Raw genomic sequence first — 21,425 nt, 5'->3', positions numbered from 1 at the left:
CCCACGGCACCCAGGCAGGCGCTGGGCTTTACCTCCTTTGTACCTGTACTGAGGGCTGCACTTCACCGCTGCTCTACAAGCCCCAGGGTGGCTGGAGAAGCTGCCCCACAGCGCCCGTGCCCTGGGCTGGGTCATGGCTCCTCCCCGGCGCTGGAGCCCGCAGCAGGGTGCAGCGCTGCACGGGGGGAGCCTGTGCCCTGAGCCCCCGCTTTGGGCACTGGTCCCAGCCTTCTGCTTCCAGGGCAGGGCTGTGGTGTCAGGGCTCAGTCCTAAGGCCTGTTCTCCTCCCCCCCCAGTCCTCCAGGATCGATGACCAGCGCTGTGCCCCCCCAGACTCCATCCCCCGCGGTCCCACCATGCCAGATGAAGATTTCTTCAGCCTCATCCAGCGCGTCCAGGCCAAACGCATGGATGAGCAGCGGGTGGATTTGGCCTCAGCCCAGGAGGAGGCAGCAGAGGAGCAGCAGAGGCCTGGTTCCAGCTAAGAACTGGGGTTTGGCTTGGGGAGGGGGTTGTTTTGGTTTCATTTTGGTTTTTAAAAAGGAGAAAAAAAAAAAAAAAGTGTAGGTGGTTTCAAAGCCGAGCGTCCCTGTGCTCCAGGAGCTGCCCCAGGGCCCCGGGGAGCTGCACCCCCTGCGTTGCATCTGGCCGCCCTGCGGAGGCCGGCACAGCAGGGCCCAGCAGCTGGGGGATGGTTTTTAAACACGGGGGTTTTTAGGACACGCAGCCGCACTAACACTAGGCACAGCACGAGGGAAGACAACTTTGGCAGCCCCTTTGCTGATCACCTAAAAATCCAGGAACTTCTGCTGACGGCCAAAGGAGGAGCCCGGAGTGGGTGGTTAACTCCAGCCTAGATGCTTTTATTTCCACAACACTTCTAAGTTAGTGGGGGAAGGGAAGAGCACCTTTTCCATTTTGAAGTCCTCCTGTCTTGCCTGCAGCACAAGGTGACACAAATCGCTCTGGATCCTTCCCTGGAACATCTCGCTCAGCTTTGTTCTTCCTACAGGAGGAAATGAGCCCAAGTCAGAGGCTACACCAGTCCTGTTAAACCTCACCCCCCCCGGCCGCAGTCATGGTCCCACACACCTTAAAAGTTTATTTTAGGTTTGCTGAGGCCTCTGCAGCGAGCACCGTGCCACGGCCGCAGCTCCCCCAGCCGCAGAGCTGTACCAGGGCCCCCCGAGCAGGAGCAAAGCCTCGCTCCCCCCGAGCTTTAGTGGACTTTGGTCACCCCTAGAGAACAGCCCTGCGGCAAAGCCCAGCCTCTGCCTGGGACAAAGCCTGACAGGCCTGAGAGGGGGCCTGTGTGGGGCAAGGGGGGAAGGAAGTCTCTGCCTGTCTGTTCAGTACCAGGCAGACGGGGGCAACTCACCTCTGTGGGTGCTGCTGAGCCCCCAGCCCCAGGAAGGACTGTCCCGGGTGCAGGCGCGTGTGCCCAAGGGTGAAGCTGGCGTTCGGCAGGGACCCACTTCGGGAGCCAGCAGAGTTTTCTGTCCAGGGATTATCGGGAGAGCAAGCGGAACCAGCCCCTCGTCAGGGTCAGGGCCCTTCCCTCCCCTTGCTTCTCCCCAAACCAGCGCCCCGCAGGCCCCGGCAGAGCTGCTCTCGGCACAGCACCCCGGTTCTGCCCCCTCTGTCTCCACACACGGAGCCTCCCGAGGGCTCCAGACCAGGGTACTGGCTGGGAAGTCAGCTCCACCCCCAACACAAGCCAAGAGTCTACATTTACTTTCATTCCTTCTCCTCTTGGAACAGTTGGAAAAGCCAAGCCCAGAGGGAGGGGAGCAGGAATCTAACTTCAGGAGGTGGAGTATTTTTTCTTTCCTTGACCAGATCTTGGACTTCAGAAACTCCAGTACCGAGTCTGCCAAAGCAGATATGTTCCTTTAGAGAACAAATCAGCACTTTCTATTTGAAATGCATTTGATGGAAACATTTCCAACCAGCAGTAAGATTTTTTTAGACCAGTGATGCTGCTCATCAGGCATTTAACCTGCCTGCACTGACCCTGAGGAGGGGGAGCTGCGTTCTACCTGCTGCCAGGGAGCACTCACCTGCTACAGGCTGCCTGGCCGACGCCTGGCCTCCTCCCCGGGGCTGGCAGAGCTCTGGGCCTGCCCAGCCACCACGTGCTGCCCCAGCTCGAGTTTGTGAGGAGGAGGAGAACAGTGAAGATGAAGATGATGACATGACCAGCTGCAGGCTCAGGCCTGTGCAGCTCTTGGCCAGGTGGTGAACTGGAATCTGACCGTTAAGCTTTCAGAGGTGTTAATTATTTGCCATATACTTGAATGTATGAGCTTATTTATTTTTTACATGTGCATTTGCTAATGTCATTTTAATGGGGAATTTCCAACCCACAGGTACTTTTTTTTCTAAAAAATAATCTGCCAAATAAATTAATATATTAGAAATGAATACAGCTCAAGGGGAAGGGGAGGTTGTGCTTAATAAATATTTGTGTCTAAGCTTCAGTGACAATTCATTTCCGTTATTTCTTGGCCAGCCTGCCTGCTTTGCTGACCACAGCCCTAACGCTGCCCTTGGGAACGGGGCTGGGGGGGTCTCGTGTGTCAGTGTCAAGGGTTTATGCCCCCACCTGCCTTAAAGGCAGAGCGTGGCTGTGCCGCGGGGCTGTGACAGGGACACAAAGCCCTGAGCATTCCCTGCCCCGAGCAACAGCCCAAGCCTAGAAGTTACCAGGACGACCAGACAGACAAACAGCCCTGCAGTGTCCGAGAAAAGACCTGCTTGTCCTAGCTCTAGGTGCATGGCCGAGCCTTCCCTTTCAGGCCCTGCCCGGGGGCTCCGGCTCAGCCCTGTCTTGGTGCCTCGGCGGCGCCTGGCCCAAAACCCGGGTCTTGTTTCCCCGTTGGCAGCTGCCAGAGGAAAAGGGCAGCGAGCGCTGTGCGAAGCCCTGGCACCAGCCCTGGTGAAGATACTCACAAAGCAGCAGGCAGCAGCGCTTGCGCGTTCCAATGCAGCAGGCATGAGCAGGCCGTTAGACTTCACTAGAAAATGGCTCTGAGAGCAGCAGATTTTGGATCCTGAGCCCTGTGAGGATAAAGCCAAGTCACAGCTGGTCTTCCCACGCCTGACTAACTTGTGCTGGCCACTGCCAGTCCTGATCAAGGATTAATGAAGAGCCACCAGCTCCTTCTCCTCAGGCAGTCTCGTGCCTCTTGTGCCTGGATGCAAGAAGCTCGGCGCTAGAAGGCTCTGTGTGTGACTTGGGGACAACCCTGCCCCCAGGTACGCAAAGGCTTAGATTCCTAGGAGGAGGTGAAACCCCTGTGCGTGCTGGGGTCTCACCTGCTGTCCCTGTCCTTCACTGGGGAGGGGAGCACATGCTCTGCAGCAAACGTTGTCCCTTTGAGAGCCCCTGGGAGCAGAAGGCGATGGCTACAACACTGTCCAGAGCCGCTCACAGCCTGCGACGGCTGCTCTGCCGTCCCCTGCAGTAGCAGCCAGTGGCCAAGGCCAGCCCCCTCCTCTCCCAGGCTGCCGGATGGACACGGGATTGCCAGGGCCAAGGTGCTGATCTCTGCTGCTCAGCTCTACATGTGCCCCTGACATCAGGCCCATGCGGATTTTTGTATCGCTCATCTGCCGAGTCAGGCCAGAGCTGAGTCTCTGCACTTACCTCAGCCCTCCCCAGGGCCTCCTGCTGTTCCTGCTCCCGCCGTCACCGATCTCCAGCTGGTGGAAAGGTGCTCAGCAGGAAGGGATCTGCTGGCCCCAAGCACCCAGGCACTGCACATTTCAGTCTGGAGTTGGACAGCTTCTGGCCACTCTCCATAGCAACCTCCTGGGACTCGCTAGGCCAGGACACAGCCCGTGGGCTAAGTTAACTCCTGCTCAGCTTTGCAGTAAGGCAGGGCCACCCCTGCAGTGAAAAGCCCAGCCCAGGGCCACGGCCTGGACACATACAGGCAGGGTTTTGAGCGGAGGGCTCGCTCAGCCCCGCTGTGCCTCTCTGCCTATGCTGCAGTAGCACCCAGCCGGAACCCACTGACGTTAGATCCTGTGCAAGCAGTGATTTGCTTCACAGCCCCCAGTCGCCTCCTCACTGCCTGTGCCAATGCTACGGGAAAACAAACAAACATACCTGCCCAATCGCCACTTCAGTGAGGCAGGCAAATCCCCCGAGAGGCTCCGTGGTACAGCTGAGCCCTCCACAGCACACCCAAGCGTGGTGGGGCATAGAACGGACGCCTCTGCAGGAGGCACAGTCCTGCAGGGCGCAGACAACACGTTTGTGCACACTGGTAGCAAAAAGCAGCAGGGGGTTATGTCAGGAAGCCCCAGCAAGTCCCATCACCCCTCGCTTCCCAGCCCCATCTCACCCACTCCACCCAATAGTGGTGCCTTCCAACCACCAGTAACCCCTGCAGCTGACAGACGCGACCCACCAGAGTCCCACACCGGCCGGATTAACTCTGGCATCTGGCTGCACTACAAAAGGAGGATTCGCTCAAAGAGGCAGAAAACAAGAGGCAAAGTACTTGCCATTTTGCAGAAAAGCTCTAACGGGACAGGATTCAGGAACAGGATCCTTCCCTTAACAGCCACAGTGAATCGCTTCAAGGACCGTGCAAACAAACAGCTTTGTGTTTGGCACCCATCCTGTGAATGCTGCTTTGCCCCTCCCTGGCTTGAAATCGCCACCTCTCCTCCGCGCCGAAAAGACTGACCTGGGTCGGCTGCACCCACAGTGGCTCTCCCCTGCCCCGCTGCACCAGGCCCTCACATCACTTCTTTCCCACCTCGACACACCCCCAGCTCAGCAGAAAGGCTGCTTCGCTTCTCCCCGCTGCCCCGTCTCTGGCTAAAGCAAGGGCTGCTGGGCTCCTCCTAGACAAAGCGCGCTCACCTCTGTCCTCTTTCAAGAACAGACACACTCCTCTGTGACACAACATTTGTCAGAAAAACCCACTTCAAAAGGGAGCACAAAATTCCTTTTTTACCTGCAATCTATGAGCAGCAAATCCTTCTGTGTTACATGCAAATTCCCTCATGTAGCTGCAACCCTCTCCCAGCTAAAAGCCCCAGAATCTTTTGTCATGAGAAGCAATCGCTCAGGAAATTGGTGCTCCCTGCAATCTGCTGCCTCCTGTTCTGTCCAGGATTGGCCTGAACCTTCAGAGCAGCAGCGAAAATTCACCCCCCTCCAGCCCCAGATGTGGGTGCTGCAGGGCCAGGCGCGCTGTCCTGCCTCCACAGCACCCCGTGCCAGAGGATGCTGGGCCGAAGGAACACTAAATTCTAGTAACAGCCAACATGGACAGGTTCTGCTACAGTTTTTACTGTAATGCAGCAAAACCAAGGCCCACCTTTCTGTAGCTGGGGCTCAGTAACAGGTAAGAAAGGTAAGGAAAACAGTATAAAAAGTCAGGTTGTAAATGTACCATTTCTGAGGCAACACGGATCCTGCAACAGCTGCTCAACGGCATTAGTGCAGTGGAAGCAGAATGCCAGTTTTCAGGTAAAAGGCACTAAAATCTTCCAGCAGAGTGCTAATACGCGCCAGCAACTCACAACAGGGTGAGCACGCAGCAACGTTCCAAGATGCAAGACTCCTGTTTCTTAATTAATAAGTGGATCCCTGTGGCATGGAGCTGTCTCGGAGCGCGCCCAGAGATGAAGTTCCTGACCTCAACGCTGCTTCATCGCTCTGAACTTACGTACCGACAGGAAACAGGACGGTTGTCCTCTCGCTCCAACCCGAGCTTGTAACGCAACATGCGTAAAACGACTGTGAACCCTTCAGATGAACGAACTCATTAATACTCATTAACACATGCAATACTCTCACTGAATACTTCGCTGATTAAGGACACGAGCACCTGGACACGCTGGGCTGACAGAACTGGGTTTGTTCAGCCCCGAGACACAAAGGCTAAGAGGGATTTCACTGCTTTCTGTAGCTGGCTAATGAGGGCGCAGGGCAGAGACAGGCTCTCCTCAGAAGCACACGGTGTTTGGGAAGAAGGTAACGGGTGCAAGCTGAAACGCAGGAAATTTCAGTTAGGTGTTGGTTTTGTTTGGGTTTTTCTTTTCACTATGGGGTTGGTCAAATACCACAACAGAGGTCCAAAGAGGTGCTGGGATTTCCATTCTCAGAGATATTAAGACAAGCCCTGAGCATCCTTATCTAACTGGACCTCCTTTGAACAACAGGGTCAGACTAGAAACCTCCAGACGTCCCTTCCAACCTGAATCATTCTCTGATTGCAAGTTCAAAACCAGAAGCAAGCAGACACTTCACTGTGCTTCAGGCTAACAGATCTTGAGAGAAGTTTTCATGCAGGCAGAGGAAGTAAGCCCTAACAAATGCAGTATGATCACCTCACCGCCTGGTTCATCGCTACCCGAGCATTATGTACTGGTAAACCCCAACATCTTTCATGTGTTAAATTATTATTTTTTTTCTCTAACTGATCTTAACACACAGCAGTAGCGTTAATAAGCACCTCGATGTCTATCAAGTAACTCTAAGACAACTTTCTAGGTGCTCTACTTATCTCCAACACACTTCACAAATATCAATTGTGCCTTCACGCCCATCCTCCTCCTCACCAACCAGGAAGTTGCATAACCCCAACACCGCTCACCGACTCATCGCCCTGAGTGGGATTCCCGAGCGCGGCGGGTTGGGGCTGACGCTCCCACGGGGCGGCTCACGCCACAACCCACAAAACCAGATGACTTTCAGCCCTGACGCGAGGGGCACAGAAGCGAAACTCTGGAAGATGGCACGGAAAAGAAAAAAGCAGCACATGACTGCAGTTAAGAGCTAGAGATCTGAACCTCCGCAGGGTCCCTTAGGCTCTGCAAACGCACACACCTGAGGCCCATCTCCTCAGGTGGTACCAGTTGCCTCCTCTGCTCTGCAACCAGCTGGTGCCACACACACCTGGGCCGGGCCAGGCCAGGAGACCTCGCTAAAGCCTCCAGCCACAGCTGCACCTCCCCAGGCCAAAGCACACGGACAAGGAATTACTGGCTCCCCGCTCAGCAGAGAACAAAGAGGGCTCCTGGCACTGCTGAAGCACTGAGACTTATCTTAAAGTCAGCAAAACAAGCACCAGGAAAAATATCTATGCTCCATCTCTAAGAGCATTCGCCTGATCAAAGGCAAAACTACACAAGACAAAGACACGCAACAGAGAAAGACCAATGCCCAAGTTTATTTTAAACACAGAAACTTCCCATTGAAATCAGAGAATAAAGGTTAAGAGTCTCTCTTGCCATCAGCAGAACGACACAAATCCCATTTGTCAGGTCTGTCCCTTGCCGCCAGTCTCGGGGGGGCCTTCCCCGCTTTCTCCCTCCGTGGTCTGACCTTGAGACCCGGTATCTGCCGAGCTTTCCAGAAGCAGTTCCAAGGCTTCCTCACCAGCCACACGTCTCACCTTCTCCCCTTTGGCTGCCAGGATTTCCTCGATATTCCTTAACAACAGCGATTTGAAAACCAACAGTGACACCACAGCAAAGGCCAGACCTAAGAGTCGAGCACGGGCTCGCTCTCACGCTTTGCTCTCAGGATTAACACTGCGCAGTGAATCACACATGAGCATCACATGGTATTTCTCCACAAAGAGTTTGGAAAGCAGATAAAACCACCCAAACCTTCCAGGACTATTTTCATCCATTAGGATCAATAATTTAGCAATTACAGCTAAACAGAAATTTTCAAAGGTATCTCCTGGAGATAGAAATCACCGAAATTCAGCAGCAGATGAGTCTACACGTTTGAAACGCTTAGCTGGGGAAACCTAGCGGTGATCTGACAAAGCCTGAGGGAGAACAGAACCCCACACGCAGTAATTCACTTCCTGGCACTAACAAGGATGCCTGTGCATCACACAGCTTCTGCTGCTGCTTTACACCATTTATTTGGATGCTCGGTACCAATGGTCAAATTGCAGGAGATTAGAAAACGCAGGTTGTGTTAAGAAACCAGACGAAACAAAATTAAACCCATCAAAAACTTTGGTTTTCTCTGAACCACGTTTTAAAAGCATCAAAGAAATAATGTATCAGCTCAGGAGGATCCAGCTGCAACTCAGCAGGAGCACTGCCGGCACACCTACCTCTTTCCTTCCAGATCTGAAAACCAGCCCAGGTTATCGGCTATGACATGGTGCTTCCCGCAGCCGGGACACTTCACTATCACCACCCCGTTATGGTAGGCTAGCTTGGAAATTGTTTTTGCTGATCGGGTCTGGCAGACCTACAAAGCAAACAAAATGGATTTTATGACCACAGTAATTGCAGTTTCTAAACCTTTTAAAGGAAAAACGTTGTATTTACCTGATTAAAAGGTTTCCTTCCCCCTCCCTCATCTGTAACGATCGCAAGGCCGCTTGACCGTGTTACGGTGGTTTCGTACTAACGTGCTCCACGGACCGGGTCCCGGCAGAGGCCCCCCCGCCGCCCCCCGGCCAGGGGATTTTTCTCTGGGAAGAGCCGTTTTACCTCAGCCCGCGGCGCCCGGCGCCGCCCCGGCCCTCACACACCGCCCCGGCAGCGCCCTCCCGGCCCGCCCCCGCCCACCTTGCAGGTGTACACCAGGCGATAGTGCGTGGCCTGCGGCTGCCCCGGGGCGGCGGCGCTGCAGGCCGGGCGGCGCGGAGGGCGGCGGAGCGGCGGGACGGGCGGGGGGCGGCGGGGCCGCCATGGCGGCGCGGCGCGGAGCAAGGCCCCGACCACCGCCCGCGCCGCGCGCTGCATGGCGCTGGCGCAGGCGCGCGGAGACGGCGCGCGTTGAGGCGGCGGCGGCCATGTCAGGTGCGGGCGGCGGCCATGTCGGGTGAGGGCAGCCGCCGGCCCCGCCCGCCCCACCGCGGGAGGCCTGACACCAGGAACCGAGCAGCACCCCCGGTCGGTGGGACCGGCGGGCGCATCCCGGTGAAGGCCGAGAATTCTCCAGCGCCCCGTAGCAGCAGGGCCTCCCCGTCTGCGGGGGCATCACACCAGGGTCCTGCCTTCAGGGAAAGAGCAGCTCAGCCTGGGCCCTGTGGGGCGCGGGGCAAGTGCCTCACACCCAGCCTCAGAGCTTTGGACCCACAAAGATTTAATCCTGTTTTATTTGTGCACTGCACACCTCTCACATCAGTGCATTTCTAAGACAGAGGTGGATGAGGGAATGCCAGAGCAAAAAAATACTGTCTCATATTTAACTTTTCAGAAATGTTTGTTTAGATGGTATTAAACTCGAAGTAGTCCATGGATGGAGGAAGAGAGAGGCCAGGGCAGCCCCCAGACCAGGCGGGTGTTTCCCTCGCAGGTCGCTCCCGCTCTCAGGAGCCTTCGGTGTCGGTGTTGTCGCTGCCAGTGGTGTTCTCCCAGTCCGCCTCGTGGTGTCGGTCCTTCAGTACCCTTCGCAGTGCTCTTTTTCTGAAAACAAGACTAGATGTTTCATTTTTAGAAGATATTTTCTGCAAACAAGTAGTGTTTGAATGCTTTGGGCAGTTCAGTGCGGAGGTTGAGTATGTATCAATCCACTCAGCGTTTAACTGAACGCGATGGTTTGCTCACACACCCAGCAAAGCCATGGACTAGTAGCAAGCACAGACTAAAGAGAATTTGTCTAAATTGAAGACATTATTACATTTCTTGAAGTGTGGTGTATTGTTGATATTCAGTTGAAGAAGCCAAGAAATCCTACCCCGAGTCCTTTCCTTATATAAAATAGAATTGTCAACAGCTGGAAGAGTAGTTTACAGTGCCATTACGAGCACTTCTAGCTAATGCTAGAACTCAGCTCCCTGTTTTACATGGTTTTCATCGCTCTCTGCTCCATAAAGGCAGCAATCAGTGAAGACACCGGGCATTTCAAACAAGAGCATTCAAGGAGGACAGAGGGTGGAAATCCACTCCCATTCACAGTCCTGGGAGCTTGGTCTTGAATGTCAGAAGTATGGCAGATGGATAGTGAATGTCAGATTTCACTTACATGGGAGAAATTGATCAAATTTATCAAACTAGCAATTTTTTGGAGCGCCCTCCACTGCCTGCTGTAGAACCATCTGCATTATCAAGAGCAAAGGTGATCATTGCTATCTTGGCTACCTCTGGTACTAAAACAGGAGTCTCAACCAGTTCAGCTAGAAGCATGAGCCTCTGAAGATAAGATCTGTAAGGAATTTATACCCTCCATGAATCAAGGTTGGGAACAGGGGAGGGACAGAAAAGAGGAAATACATACAACAAGCTAATCAGTTAAGTCACATGGGTATGTCTACATTAGTCCTGCTTACTAAAGTCCAGACCTTCGGTAACGCTCAAAGCAGTCCTTCATCCTCCTCCGCTCCTTTTCTGCCAGTTCCTCATTGGCTAAACCACACTCCTTGAACTGGAAAAAAAAAAATCCACACAAAGAGGAACTTGATTCTTCTGAAGATCAGATCAATGTTAGCACCAGGTAGCGCAAACCTGTGCTGCAAAGGTGGCTCGTTTTGAGGCTGATGTACTGCAGCTGGCCTCTGTGGGGTAAAAGGCTGCAGACCACCCAAATAAACTTGATCATTTCTCCTGACTTGTTTGTGCAATGAATCAGTTTATATTTAAATGAAGGAGAAAAAAACCCAACATGAACCTATGCCTTCAGATGACTGAGAACAGTGTTCACTACCAAAACCCGCATCCAGGAAAGCAGTCCACTGCACACAGCTAGCTTCCTGCAGCTGCTTGGGCCTGCAGAATGAAGTACAGCATGTGCATTTCTGTAATACACCTGCTTCACGTGGTTTTACCATCTTTATTCTCTCCCATTTGTAAACTTAGGATTCTGTTTCCTGTACCGGCAGTAATACTGCAGACAATTAAACTGGAAAACATCCATACCCAGAGATGAAGGCCAGGAAGTAATTAGAAGAGGTTTCTAGGCACAGATGGAGAAATGCACCCTTAAGTGTTCTGCTGTTCAGAGCTCACCCTTTTTGGAGGTTAAATTTTGCACAAAGTGCTCAGATTTTGGAAAAGCAGTAGCTGCTTACATGCTTCTCAAAGCTGGTAAATCCATCATTAACAAGAACCTTAAAGATCACAAACCCCAGTCACAGTAAAGAAGATCCCACAAAGATTCTCTTACACTGGGTGACTTTGGAGGCAGACTGCTCTCTCGAGTGCTGAATTGCTGGTTTTGTCCTTCAGGGCAATCTTCTAAGAAAAGGAAAAATCCCAACTTTACTCATAGTTACCATTGCGAAGTAACTTCTCCCTCCACCAGTTTGTCAAATAGCAATAGTTGTAATGTCACAGCTGCCCAGTACTACACAGAGACAACAGCAGAACTGAAACCAAGCCTCAAGATGTTCAGGATTCAGCCCTGTGATCAATGCACGAGTCACTTCTCATTTTACTTGAGCCCTGATTCTTGCTTAGGGTGATGGAGTTCCCCTCAGGCTCAGAGACATCAGCTTTCTAGTTTCTGCTTATGAACAAACCTCTGCAAAGCAGCACCTCTGTTTAGTATTGTTAAAAAAAAAAAAAATCATGTTAGAGGTCACCACAAGAAATCATGTTAATCATTATTTTAACCATAATTTGTCCCTGTTCCCCAACAAGTTGTGCATCTAAGGCAGTTCAGACCATATTTTAGTGAATCTCCTTATGCAGCGATCAGGTATCGTGACACATGTTTTTGAACTGAGCAAGATACAATAATAAAAGGCTTTTTGGATCAGTGTTGTGTAGCTTTTGTGAAAAATCTCCCATCTCAATGAATACAGAGATCATTTAGATCTTCTAGGAGATCAGAACAGAAAGTTTCTTCTACTGCGCTAGTTTGCTTCCTTTCTCAACGTGTTTTGAAAGAGAATTTCAAGTTCTTAGAGGAGCCTATTAATTCCTTTCCACACTGCTGAATCATTTCCACTGGGGATGCTACAGAAACAGAACCAGTGACAGCGTTAACTACATGGTTCTGCTTTTGTGAAAATAGCCTGCAACATAAAAGGGAAGAGGGGAGGGAAAAATCCCTGGAGAAAGCCACGTGGTCCAGCTGAAGTGGAAGGATGTTTGCTCTGTTCTCAGCTCTGCCACAGATGCAAGAGTTTGGGGGGAGGAGGGGGGAAGCACCATGTACCAGGTGGTTTTTCCTGGAAAATTCAGTAGACAGATTGTCTCAAAAAAAAAAAAAAAAAAAAAAAAAAAAAAAAAGACTCGAGGTCCTAGGATGGTCTAATGATACCACTTTTCCAACGTCATTCAGCTATATGAAAGACCCTCTCAGAGACCATGTAGTAAAAGGTCAGCCCATGGAGCTTTTTTCTCTCAAAAAAGCTTTACAAGCATTCACTGTTCCCAGCATCTGGGACATGTCCTGCTTTTTATAGGCAAGAAAGATGGTGGTATGGCAGATGCCTTGATTTATGGGTACCTGTTCTGAGTCATCTCAAGGAGGTTTTGCTCAGAGTGCCAAGCACACCCCACTGAGAAGCATTTCTCACAAACTGAGTCGCCAGTCAGACTACCTGTTCGTCACTAAAAATAAACCCCAGGAATATCTTTTCCCATCCCTCTGAAACACTGTACAAATTCTACTCTATGTTTTCCCAAGAAAAGCCTTACTTTTAGTCGGTTCTGTATCTTCATCTAGATGACTGTGAAGAGTAAGCTATGGGACAGAAACAAAGCAAGAACATGAGAACTGCCCCTTACTCTGTCTCACACAGTAGCTAGGAACAGATGGAGGAATATAAGAAACAGGACATGCGTAGAACAAACCTTTCCTTAGTGCACCTTGCTGTCAGCAGAACAGCAGACTGAGCCAGAAGTTACAGATCTACCCATGGATTTATCCTCCATGAATAGATCCAGTTCCTTTGGCCTCATTTATACTTTTAGCCTCCAGACAACGTGACAATCGCTTCCACACTGCAGTTATGAACTAAGTAAAAACTCTTTACAACAGACGTCCCCAGGGTAAGGCTTATTTTTGCCTTTTCTCCCACAGGAGAGACAATTAGAAACAACACAAAATAATTCAATTCCCCCAATTTGCTCAGACTCAGCGAATCCTGCTGATTAACGCTATAACTGTGTCCCACACTTCAAAATCTCAGGACATGGGGATATTCCGTCACTGGTCTGTTTTTTGGCCTCTGTTCTTTTTGGTATCACTGAAATGAGTCTGAGCCATGGATTGAAGACTGCTCTTACTTAGGGAACTGTGCAGGAGGGAATTTGAAACCATCCCAGAAGAAAGTAAAAGGTAAACAAGGCACCCTACTCACTTCCTGGGAATCTCTGGAGGAGGTATCATCCAGGTCAGAGGTCTGAAACAAAACCAGTATAAATTAATCATTCCTCATAAGCAAGAAATTGGTAGTAAGGGAATATACAAGAGACTGAAAGCTCCAGAAAACAGAGAAGTGTGGACTTTCTCCCTCCTACACTCCTGCCTGACCACTTGGAGAAAGTACACAAGATGCCACATTAATTAAAAGCGCCTGTATCTAATTTAGGCCCAGAAGCCTTAGCACCCTTACACCCTGCTCCCAATTTCATCCAAATGGCTTATATATGGTCTCTAAATAAGTTCACTCTAGTGGACATCATTTCTGGACATGCTCCAGGCACAAACACAGAAAGCCTCAGCCTGCATCAGTCCAGTTTATCCATGCCCAGAACAAGAGTGAGGTAACAGGAACCACCAAGTCTGTTATTTTTCTAAACTCAGCATTTGCATGGAAATGGCTACCCAGACAGCTGGCCCTGCCTGCCGGATTCAAACTGGTTCGGTGCAAAGGCCTCGGACCAGCCCCACGCTCAGCTCCCCAACCCACCCCACAGATGACAAGCCCACAGGCGTACCGGTGTGGGCAGCTCCAGTTGCAACCTTTTCAGCTTGGCTTCAGTAGCCAGTAACTGACTCTCCTTTTGGAAGAGCTGCAGCTGCATTTCGTCACATCGCTCCCCCAGTTCCCGAATCTGCTTGCGGTGAGCGTCCCTCTCAACCAGGTTCTTGGAGTACTGCATATAGAACTGTTCTCGGGTCAGGAGTGCCTGGCGTAAGGGACAATGTGTTGTGGCACGTCACACAACAGTACACTCAGGGTTACAGTATCTGCCTGCTCCAAAGAGTGAAGCAGGGATTAGCAGCAGCTCTGAGAGGAACGTTTTATCACCTGGTCTCTTTCTGAAGCCACTTCCTCCATCTGCTGCAAGACAGCTTCAATCCGTTTTTTATACATCTGGGAGTCCTTCCTCAGAGATGTGCACTGTAGTTCAAGCATCTCTTTTTCCTCTGCACACTGTGGAGAAAAGGTCAAAAGCACCCTGCTTGTGGGCAGAGCCTGAGCTAGACTCTCACCACTTCTTGCTCACAGCCACAGACTGCTATGGCCAGACCTCAGTGCAATGTCAAAGTTCAGCCAGACTGGCCAGTTGGAGCAAGGCCAACCAGAAGGTTGGTCAACACAATTAGGAGGACTGCTAACATGATGGATTTATGAGTACCTGAGCTGTCAATCATGATAAAAGCTCCCATTATCCTCCAGGCTGAGGTAGGGACTGTTAATTAACACAGGCATTAACAGGTAACAGTTAATGCCACAGACACAGAATGCTACAATATTAGTGTGCCTTTTTTCAACAAACTATAATGCAGACAACAAACTATAACTCCTAGAGTAGGAGCAGCAAGGATTGCTGCTAACTCCCCTGCTCCACAGGAGAGGCACTGCAGATGCTTCATCTGTCTGGCTTACCCCCTGACCCTCAGCAGGAATTTGCAGTGTATCACATACTTTGTCATGGAGCACCTCGGCTTGCCGCAGCTCCTTGCGAAGGCTGTAAATGGTGTTCATCAGCTCCTGGCGTTCTTCTAGTATCTGGCTACAGTCATTCTCTAGAGTCTCATTGGAGAGGCTCTTCTCCAAACTCTGTTCCCTGGCAACCTGCTGGACAAAAAAAAAGTGAGATACAGCAACCATCTAACTTCATATTAATGCTTTTCCCACAGTCCTGTGTGCTCTATTTGACTTGGGAGAACAGGACCACAGTTGACCCACACAATCTTCAGTGCAGCCCCATCACTGGCCTGGCTGCTACAAATAATCACTTGTCAGGAGTCCATATCCAACCACCCCCACCAACCTGGAGAGTGTTCTCCAGCTCCTGGTTCTTGGCCAAGAGCAACTCCTTCTCCTGCTGGATCTCCCACATCACTTCATGGCTTGGACGCTGCTCTATGGCGTGTTTCAGTTTCATCGTGTGCTTACGTTCCAGCTTGCAGTCATCCTCAGCCTTCATGAGGCTGTGCTTCAAGTGATCGATCTACAAGAAAGTTCAGAGCTCATCAGTAACTCCGGCCTGCAAAAGTAGTTCTCACTCCATTCCCCAGACAAACATAGGGCAAGTTTCTCCCCAGCTTTGTTCTCCTCAGGATGCCCGGTGCTCTGGGGACCAGAGCCCTGCCTGCGTGCTAAATGGATACAACATGTTTCTCTTGTGAGAGGGCTTAGTCTTAATGAGGGGAAGACTGATAATTCTTCACAGCATAACTTGTCATACATGGGCCTACTGGGCTGAGCTAGGGACCACCAAGACATGCCACCTGCTAGAGAAGATGCACAGAACCTCATGCTGGACTGGTCCAGACCATCCTGGGCAAAATCTGGTGCACAGCACAGCCGTCCAGGGATCAGGTAAGAAGGGGGAAGCTTTAGAAAAGGGTGACTGACCTCTAGGATCAGGTCCCGATTCTTCATGAGGGCAGCACTCTTCTCCTCGCTCTGTTTGGCGTAGCTCATTGCCAGGTTGTAGTTCTCGTCCTTGCACTTCCGCAGCTCCTTGCTCAGGCTGTCCCTCTCCTCCTTCATCTTCTGCGCCCGCTCTTGGTGCTTGCGGAGCAGGCTGTCCCTCACCCACATCTCTTTGATCGTGTCCTCTTTGGTGTGCAGCCACACCGTGAGCTCCTGGGCCTTCCGCCGCTCCTCCTGCACGGTGCTCTGCAGCTTCATGATCTCGTTCATCAGGAGCTGGCTCAGGCCGGATTCCCCAGCAGTGTCTGTTTGGTGGGCAGGCGTCAGCCACCGCTGTCCTGTCTGCTCCCCAGACACACAGACAGCACAGGTTCCCACCCACTTATCAAAGCAGATCGTGATCGTCATGACACACAAGCCCTGAAGACGCGTGTGACCAAACTATCCCCGCCGTTTCCCCCCTGCTCTGGGCCTTTCTACACCACGGTGTCACTGACAGAACAGGCCGAAGGAAGAATTGATGCTTCTGCTTCCTCTGCCACCCTCCCAGGTCCAGTCTGTGACACCAGACAGCAGGGCCATTCCTGCCAGAACCCTTCTGAAGCAGACAGGGAGCAAGCCAGGGAACACTCCTGTCTCTGTGCACCGAAGCTGGGGAGAGGCAAAAGCGGAGGTGAATCCCCCCTTAACTTGCACAGCAACGTCAAGCAAAGAGCTGTTTTTTCAGAACATAAACATTACCTATAATCATAGAGAAAACCCTGCTGGGCTCCTTGCCAGTTATTTTCTTATACAGCTGTGGATAATAAAGCTCAAGACTCTCCAGAAATGCCTCAAAGCCCTTGTGTCCCGTTCGCTGAAGAATGTCCAGAAGAACACCTGAATAAATAGCAACGGGATATTCTATGAATTTATTTATCTCTACCTATTTCTAACATAACAAAATATTGCTCCACCTTCTCCACATGGAGATTAAAGTCCCTGGGATCAAATCCCCCAGCCAATCCTAAGCCATTCCCCAGTAACTATACAAAAGTATTTAACTGTGAAGGAACAGTTAAAAGCTTAACCCCTGTACCTAGCTCCTACTACGGTGGGTGCAAAAAGCAGATCTCAGAAGAGCACTTTATGTTATCCTGCTGATAATTCCAGAAAAGGTAAGTTAAAACAAAGCACCGTGACAGTTTCTGCAGCTCGAGGCTTCACTTCCAAATACTGGAGGCAAATATGGGAAAAAAGGAGCACTAGTGTAAGAACACTGCACATAACGAGAGAGGTAGGAGGGACAAGCCTAAGAGACCCTGGACTAAAAAGACTTTGATCTCAGTTTTCCACTTTGTCTAGAAACACTCTGTACCAAATCAAGCCCACGGGGCTTCTTTTCTGTGTTCTGCAGTTTCCCAATCTGGAAAACAGGGAAAATAAAACTTTTTCAACGACCCTCAGTAGTTTATCAATAAGGGTTAATCCAATCCAAAAGATGTATTAATAGCATAATGAATTCTGTCATTCTCTCTAGTTGGAACAAGACCAGCACTGTATAGAACAGTCACAAAGAGTTTACTTAATGTGCTGCCAGCGTTCCTTCAAACACCAGAATATAGGAACAAGGGACAATACACGCTGAATTAATCTTGGAAATCTCCCCCTGCAAAACTTACACAAGAATAATCTTGTGGGTCAAACCCAAGCAACTCCCTCCGTTACGCTAATCTAGAGATCCAGAACACCACGAGGCCACACACCCTCTGTGCTCTCATTACCCTTCCCCAGCTCAGGAATGCATCGACAGAGCCATCTCCATTCCTCCTCTCCTCACAGCAATGTGCTGGGGAAAGGGGCTGCAGAGCAGTGCCTACAACGTTTGTGTCCAAACAAGGGCAGACGGTAACTAGAAGTGACGTGTTCCTTCAGGCTCAGTCTGTTAGCACTCTGCTCCAACCTGCACGTCACCCACCTGCCTTCCGTTTGCGCATGACCAGGCTGGGGTCATTAAGAACTTGTTCCTCATCATCGTGGCTGAGCACTTTGCACTGGCGAAGATAGGGCGTTATACGGGAAGGATCTATCACAGAGATCAGCTTCACCCGGAAGTTCTCCAGGTTATTCCAACATGTCTCATCATCATCTTCTTCCAACATGTTGGTGAGTGAAAAGTATTAGTGAGCAGCGTTGTCCTGTCTTGAAAAAACAAAAACAGAAAACAAACAAGCAGACTCTAAGATTCCCAGAGTAGTGCGGGGGTGGGTGTGGGGAAACCGAGTATGTTAACAGGCTGAGAATAGAAAAGTGTCTTTTAGATACAGGAACACATCTCTCAAGTAGTCTTGAACTCAGCGTTTGCAAATCACCTGCAGAACACGGTGATACGCTACAGTCATACCTGAAAGAACAGTGCAGTACCAAACCAAGATACCAGCAGCTGTGAGACTAGCGCCAGTGCTGCTGACACAGATGTGAAGGAGAGCTAGCACCAAATTCTGAGAAAACAGAAGTCACCAAAGCTTGATGATCTCCCTCCAACCAGCTGAACACCTCCCAGATCTCACTGCAAGAGGAGAGTGAAACTATTTAGCAACAGGTCCACTGACAGTGGGCAAGTCATTGAGAGCCCCACGAATAGAGGAAAATCCAACCAACTCTAGATTCCCAACAGTGTACCCCAAGAAAGTGCTGTTAAATCTCACTGACTTCACCACGGGTTCTCCAGATGCTCAGCTATGCTTAGAATTAAATCTTTAATCCCCATAAATAATGCAAACAAGGGTGGAACACAACACGGAGTAAGCTGATGGCCAACTGCAACTTTCCAATTTAACACTAAGCATCCTCTGAAGAAGTGAAAACATCTCTAAAGCTCTCCTAATTAGCTGTTTTCTCTGCTTTATGAACAGTTCACTCTTCCTTCTCCATCTCCCAGCATTTGAGATCCCTGTATTCTGCCTGACCACACAGTCACTAAATCTAACACCCACAAAAGGCTCTGTGAAAACCCCCGATGGCAACAGCCTTAACTGCATTCAGCTGTAATCCTACAAAAGCTGGTTTTCTGCATCCATGTCCAAAGAGGGAACACCCAGCTGTATACAATTTTCCCTGTGAACACAGAGATACAAATCACACATCAGGCAACCATGAGGTCAGCTGCCTCTCACATCCACCTCACAGATTCCACCTGTGCAGCTTCAGCAATTTGTTCTGACAAACACCAACCTGCGTGGCCCAGCCAGAGGCACCACGGAAGCCTCCCACTGATGAAGAGTGCCTCCGTGTGTTTGTTTGGTGGGAGCTTGCAGCAGTGCTCAGCTGTATGCTGAGGTTACTAGTTACCTGCTTCCTGACAAGAGCCTGCTGTTACCCACAGCATCAGAAAAACTACTCCTTCTCAGCCTGTAAGTGTGCAGGTAAACAGATGCAGAAAACCCAACACTTCTGTACCCAGGCTTCTTTGCCTTTCGAGTGAGAAACTGGCATTATTTTATTTCTTTGCCTTTTTGTGGTCAGACTGTTCCATAACGAGTACTTTCTGAAATCCCAGTCATTAATTACTATGCTTATATCACATGTATGAGTTGAGGGCAGTAGCCATTGCCATTCCCAGGGGCTCAGGAAGGCTGCCAGAAACCTTTGTATTTATGTTTTCAGTCATCTTGTTTGGGGGCAGAGTTCTGACCGTCAGCAGCTATACAGGGGCTGGGATCTCACACACATCTTACTGCATTTCTCTTCAAGGTCATCTCAAACCTTCACCATTTTTCTGCTCCAGCGCAGAGAAAGACTCCGAAACTCTTCAGCACATATGTTACACATTACATTGTCAGTTAACTTTAACGAGCTGGACTGACACAGAATTAGTCATTACTTGTCACGGAAAAAATACTCTGCTCTGCCTGACAAACAAGCCCCAGATTACAGGAAATGCATTCCCCTATTGATAAACACCGCATCCTTACCTCAGAGCTGTAAACCAAAAGTTTCTTCCCTGTTAACATAAACCATTCTGCATTACATGGACCAACCTGAGCCTGTGCAGTCAGAAGCGTCCTTGTTTCCTCTCTGGTCTAGCAACACTCGTCTGTGTCCTGTCTCCGAGAAAACTTGTCATGGATGCAGCCTCCCGTCTTTATGTTCTAGCTAGAGCAAAGATCATTCCAGGAGCAAAACTGGCTTGAGAAAAGGGGAAACTACTCAGCTATACTCTGAGACAGGAAAGGGAAGGGAAGGAAAAAAAAAGTTTTTAAAAAAAAAGGGGAAGCCTGAATGGGTGATGGGGGAGAGGAGAAAAATGTTAGTTGCATTGCAAGTCAGCAGCATTACATATGCGGTGATTTTAGACTCATTCTGGCTTTGTTTTCCAATCTGTAATACTAAATTACCATCTAGGGTCCAGAAAGTTTATTTGTGTAGTGGTCAGAAAGTCTAAAAAGAGTGAAGGTCACAGGCACAGGTCTGGTCCAGCTGATTTCGGGGGACAAAACGAGCTACAGAGAAGAAGGAGGCTCTTCAAATGGCCTTTCAACTGTTAACATCTTTATACAGGAAAGCAGGTGGCAGCAAGAATCTCTTTTGATTTAGAGTTCAGCTGAAAAGGATGATTTCTATAATGATGCCTCTAATTTTGGATGTCCTTAAGCTTCAAGCATAATTATGACAACTCAGTATTTTGAGGGAAAGGGAGTCAAGTCTTGGCAAAGCAAGGAACATAACCCACGATTCCCAAATTACAGGCTGTGGCTCTAACAGTAATTAAAGGAGCAGCACAGCAAGCAGCATTGTGATTATGTGAAGCATCAACATCATACCTTTGACTGCCTCCCCGCCTTCCCACAGTCCTAGAACTGTAGCTGCAACAAGAACTCACTAACAGTCTGTTTTAAAAAAGTCTCAAGAACATACACGCTCTGATACCATGGCAGCATGACACATTTTCCCATTAGCTTCCCACTCCACTCTTTGTTCTGCTTTCTAAGTTTCTGGAGAGTTTCTCCATGTTATCATTAGGAGTAGGGCAGAGATGCTCTGAGATTCTTTAAGCTTGTGCTTCTTGTTAGGCATTAAATTAGCTTTCCACTAAAAAAAGATACAATACCTCTATTAGCTGTGCCCTTGCTGAAGGTAATCAGAATGTCTGCTAATTGACCAAGCTAGCCTCAGCAGTTTTTGTTCTATAGTACCAGATCAGTTTAATCCTGAAAAAGAACACAGACAGCTGCTTCTTATAGTTATACAAAGTTTTTCTAAAGCAGTAAGATTACAGGGGCATATCAAAGGACAACAATCATTTAGAGCACAGATCACATTTACTACCAGTGCCTCACGGTAACAGCCCTGCGGTGAACAGCACACAGAACTGTATGGCAAAGCTGCTGTCACATCTGAATTTCTTGGGAAAAAAGTTATCTATACCAGCTTACAGAAAACAGAGTACACTGTAAGAGGAAAGCCACTTAAAAATCATTCCTTTTGCTCCACAATGTCTTGACACCCAATTACAGCAACATTGGTACCCACTGTCCCCCTGCCCCCACCTAAAGGGCCCTCGTAGAAGAGTTGCAACTCTCAGTGCTCTAAACTCACCACTACGCTCTCGGGAAGCTGAGCCAGCACAGTAGAATGAAGCTGTCTGCAGCACTTTCCCACTAGATTTTATCAACTTTGACTCAGCTAGCCTCGCACCTCTCTGTAAGAAAGAAATCACTGGTT

At 49.9% G+C, this 21,425-nt stretch overlaps 3 protein-coding genes across 14 annotated transcripts in view; 1 reads left to right on the top strand and 2 right to left on the bottom strand.

Annotated features, from left to right (window-relative positions):
• The window catches only part of GPSM1 (G protein signaling modulator 1), an 82,333-nt gene extending 79,853 nt beyond the window's left edge, over positions 1–2,480 (top strand). For all 6 annotated transcript variants that reach the window (XM_074845938.1, XM_074845939.1, XM_074845937.1 and 3 more), the window contains one exon: positions 297–2,480. In XM_074845938.1, coding sequence (XP_074702039.1) covers positions 297–485 — 189 coding nt within the window. In that variant the 3' untranslated portion in view covers positions 486–2,480. The remainder of the gene's footprint in view (positions 1–296) is intronic.
• DNLZ (DNL-type zinc finger) lies at positions 836–8,742 on the bottom strand. The gene is made up of 6 exons (XM_074846247.1): positions 8,566–8,742; positions 8,103–8,242; positions 4,115–4,271; positions 2,953–3,060; positions 1,736–1,870; positions 836–1,006 (listed from the first exon to the last, which is right to left on the bottom strand). Exons 1-5 carry the CDS (start codon positions 8,740–8,742, stop codon positions 1,850–1,852), a joined length of 603 nt encoding a protein of 200 aa, XP_074702348.1. The 3' UTR covers positions 836–1,006; positions 1,736–1,849.
• Positions 8,743–9,080: 338 nt separating this feature from the next.
• On the bottom strand, positions 9,081–21,182 carry CARD9 (caspase recruitment domain family member 9). Of its 7 annotated transcripts, none has more exons than XM_074846398.1 (13): positions 19,742–21,182; positions 17,680–17,903; positions 16,464–16,601; positions 15,702–16,027; positions 15,115–15,294; positions 14,766–14,918; positions 14,145–14,270; positions 13,831–14,022; positions 13,251–13,292; positions 12,586–12,631; positions 11,105–11,175; positions 10,284–10,366; positions 9,081–9,420 (listed from the first exon to the last, which is right to left on the bottom strand). In XM_074846398.1, the coding sequence occupies exons 2-13, from the start codon at positions 17,861–17,863 to the stop codon at positions 9,312–9,314; spliced, it is 1,650 nt and encodes a 549-aa protein (XP_074702499.1). In that variant the 5' UTR covers positions 17,864–17,903; positions 19,742–21,182; the 3' UTR covers positions 9,081–9,311. The 7 variants fall into 7 exon arrangements, 5 of the variants coding, with proteins under 5 accessions (XP_074702499.1, XP_074702500.1, XP_074702501.1 ...); XM_074846399.1 differs by having other exon boundaries at positions 9,081–9,408; XM_074846400.1 differs by having other exon boundaries at positions 9,297–9,408; positions 10,272–10,366.
• Between the last annotated feature and the right edge of the window lie 243 nt (positions 21,183–21,425).

The sequence above is a fragment of the Strix aluco genome, chromosome 20 (assembly GCF_031877795.1).
Source record: "Strix aluco isolate bStrAlu1 chromosome 20, bStrAlu1.hap1, whole genome shotgun sequence".
NCBI classification, from domain to species: domain Eukaryota; kingdom Metazoa; phylum Chordata; class Aves; order Strigiformes; family Strigidae; genus Strix; species Strix aluco.
This window is presented reverse-complemented; position numbering and strand designations above follow the sequence as displayed.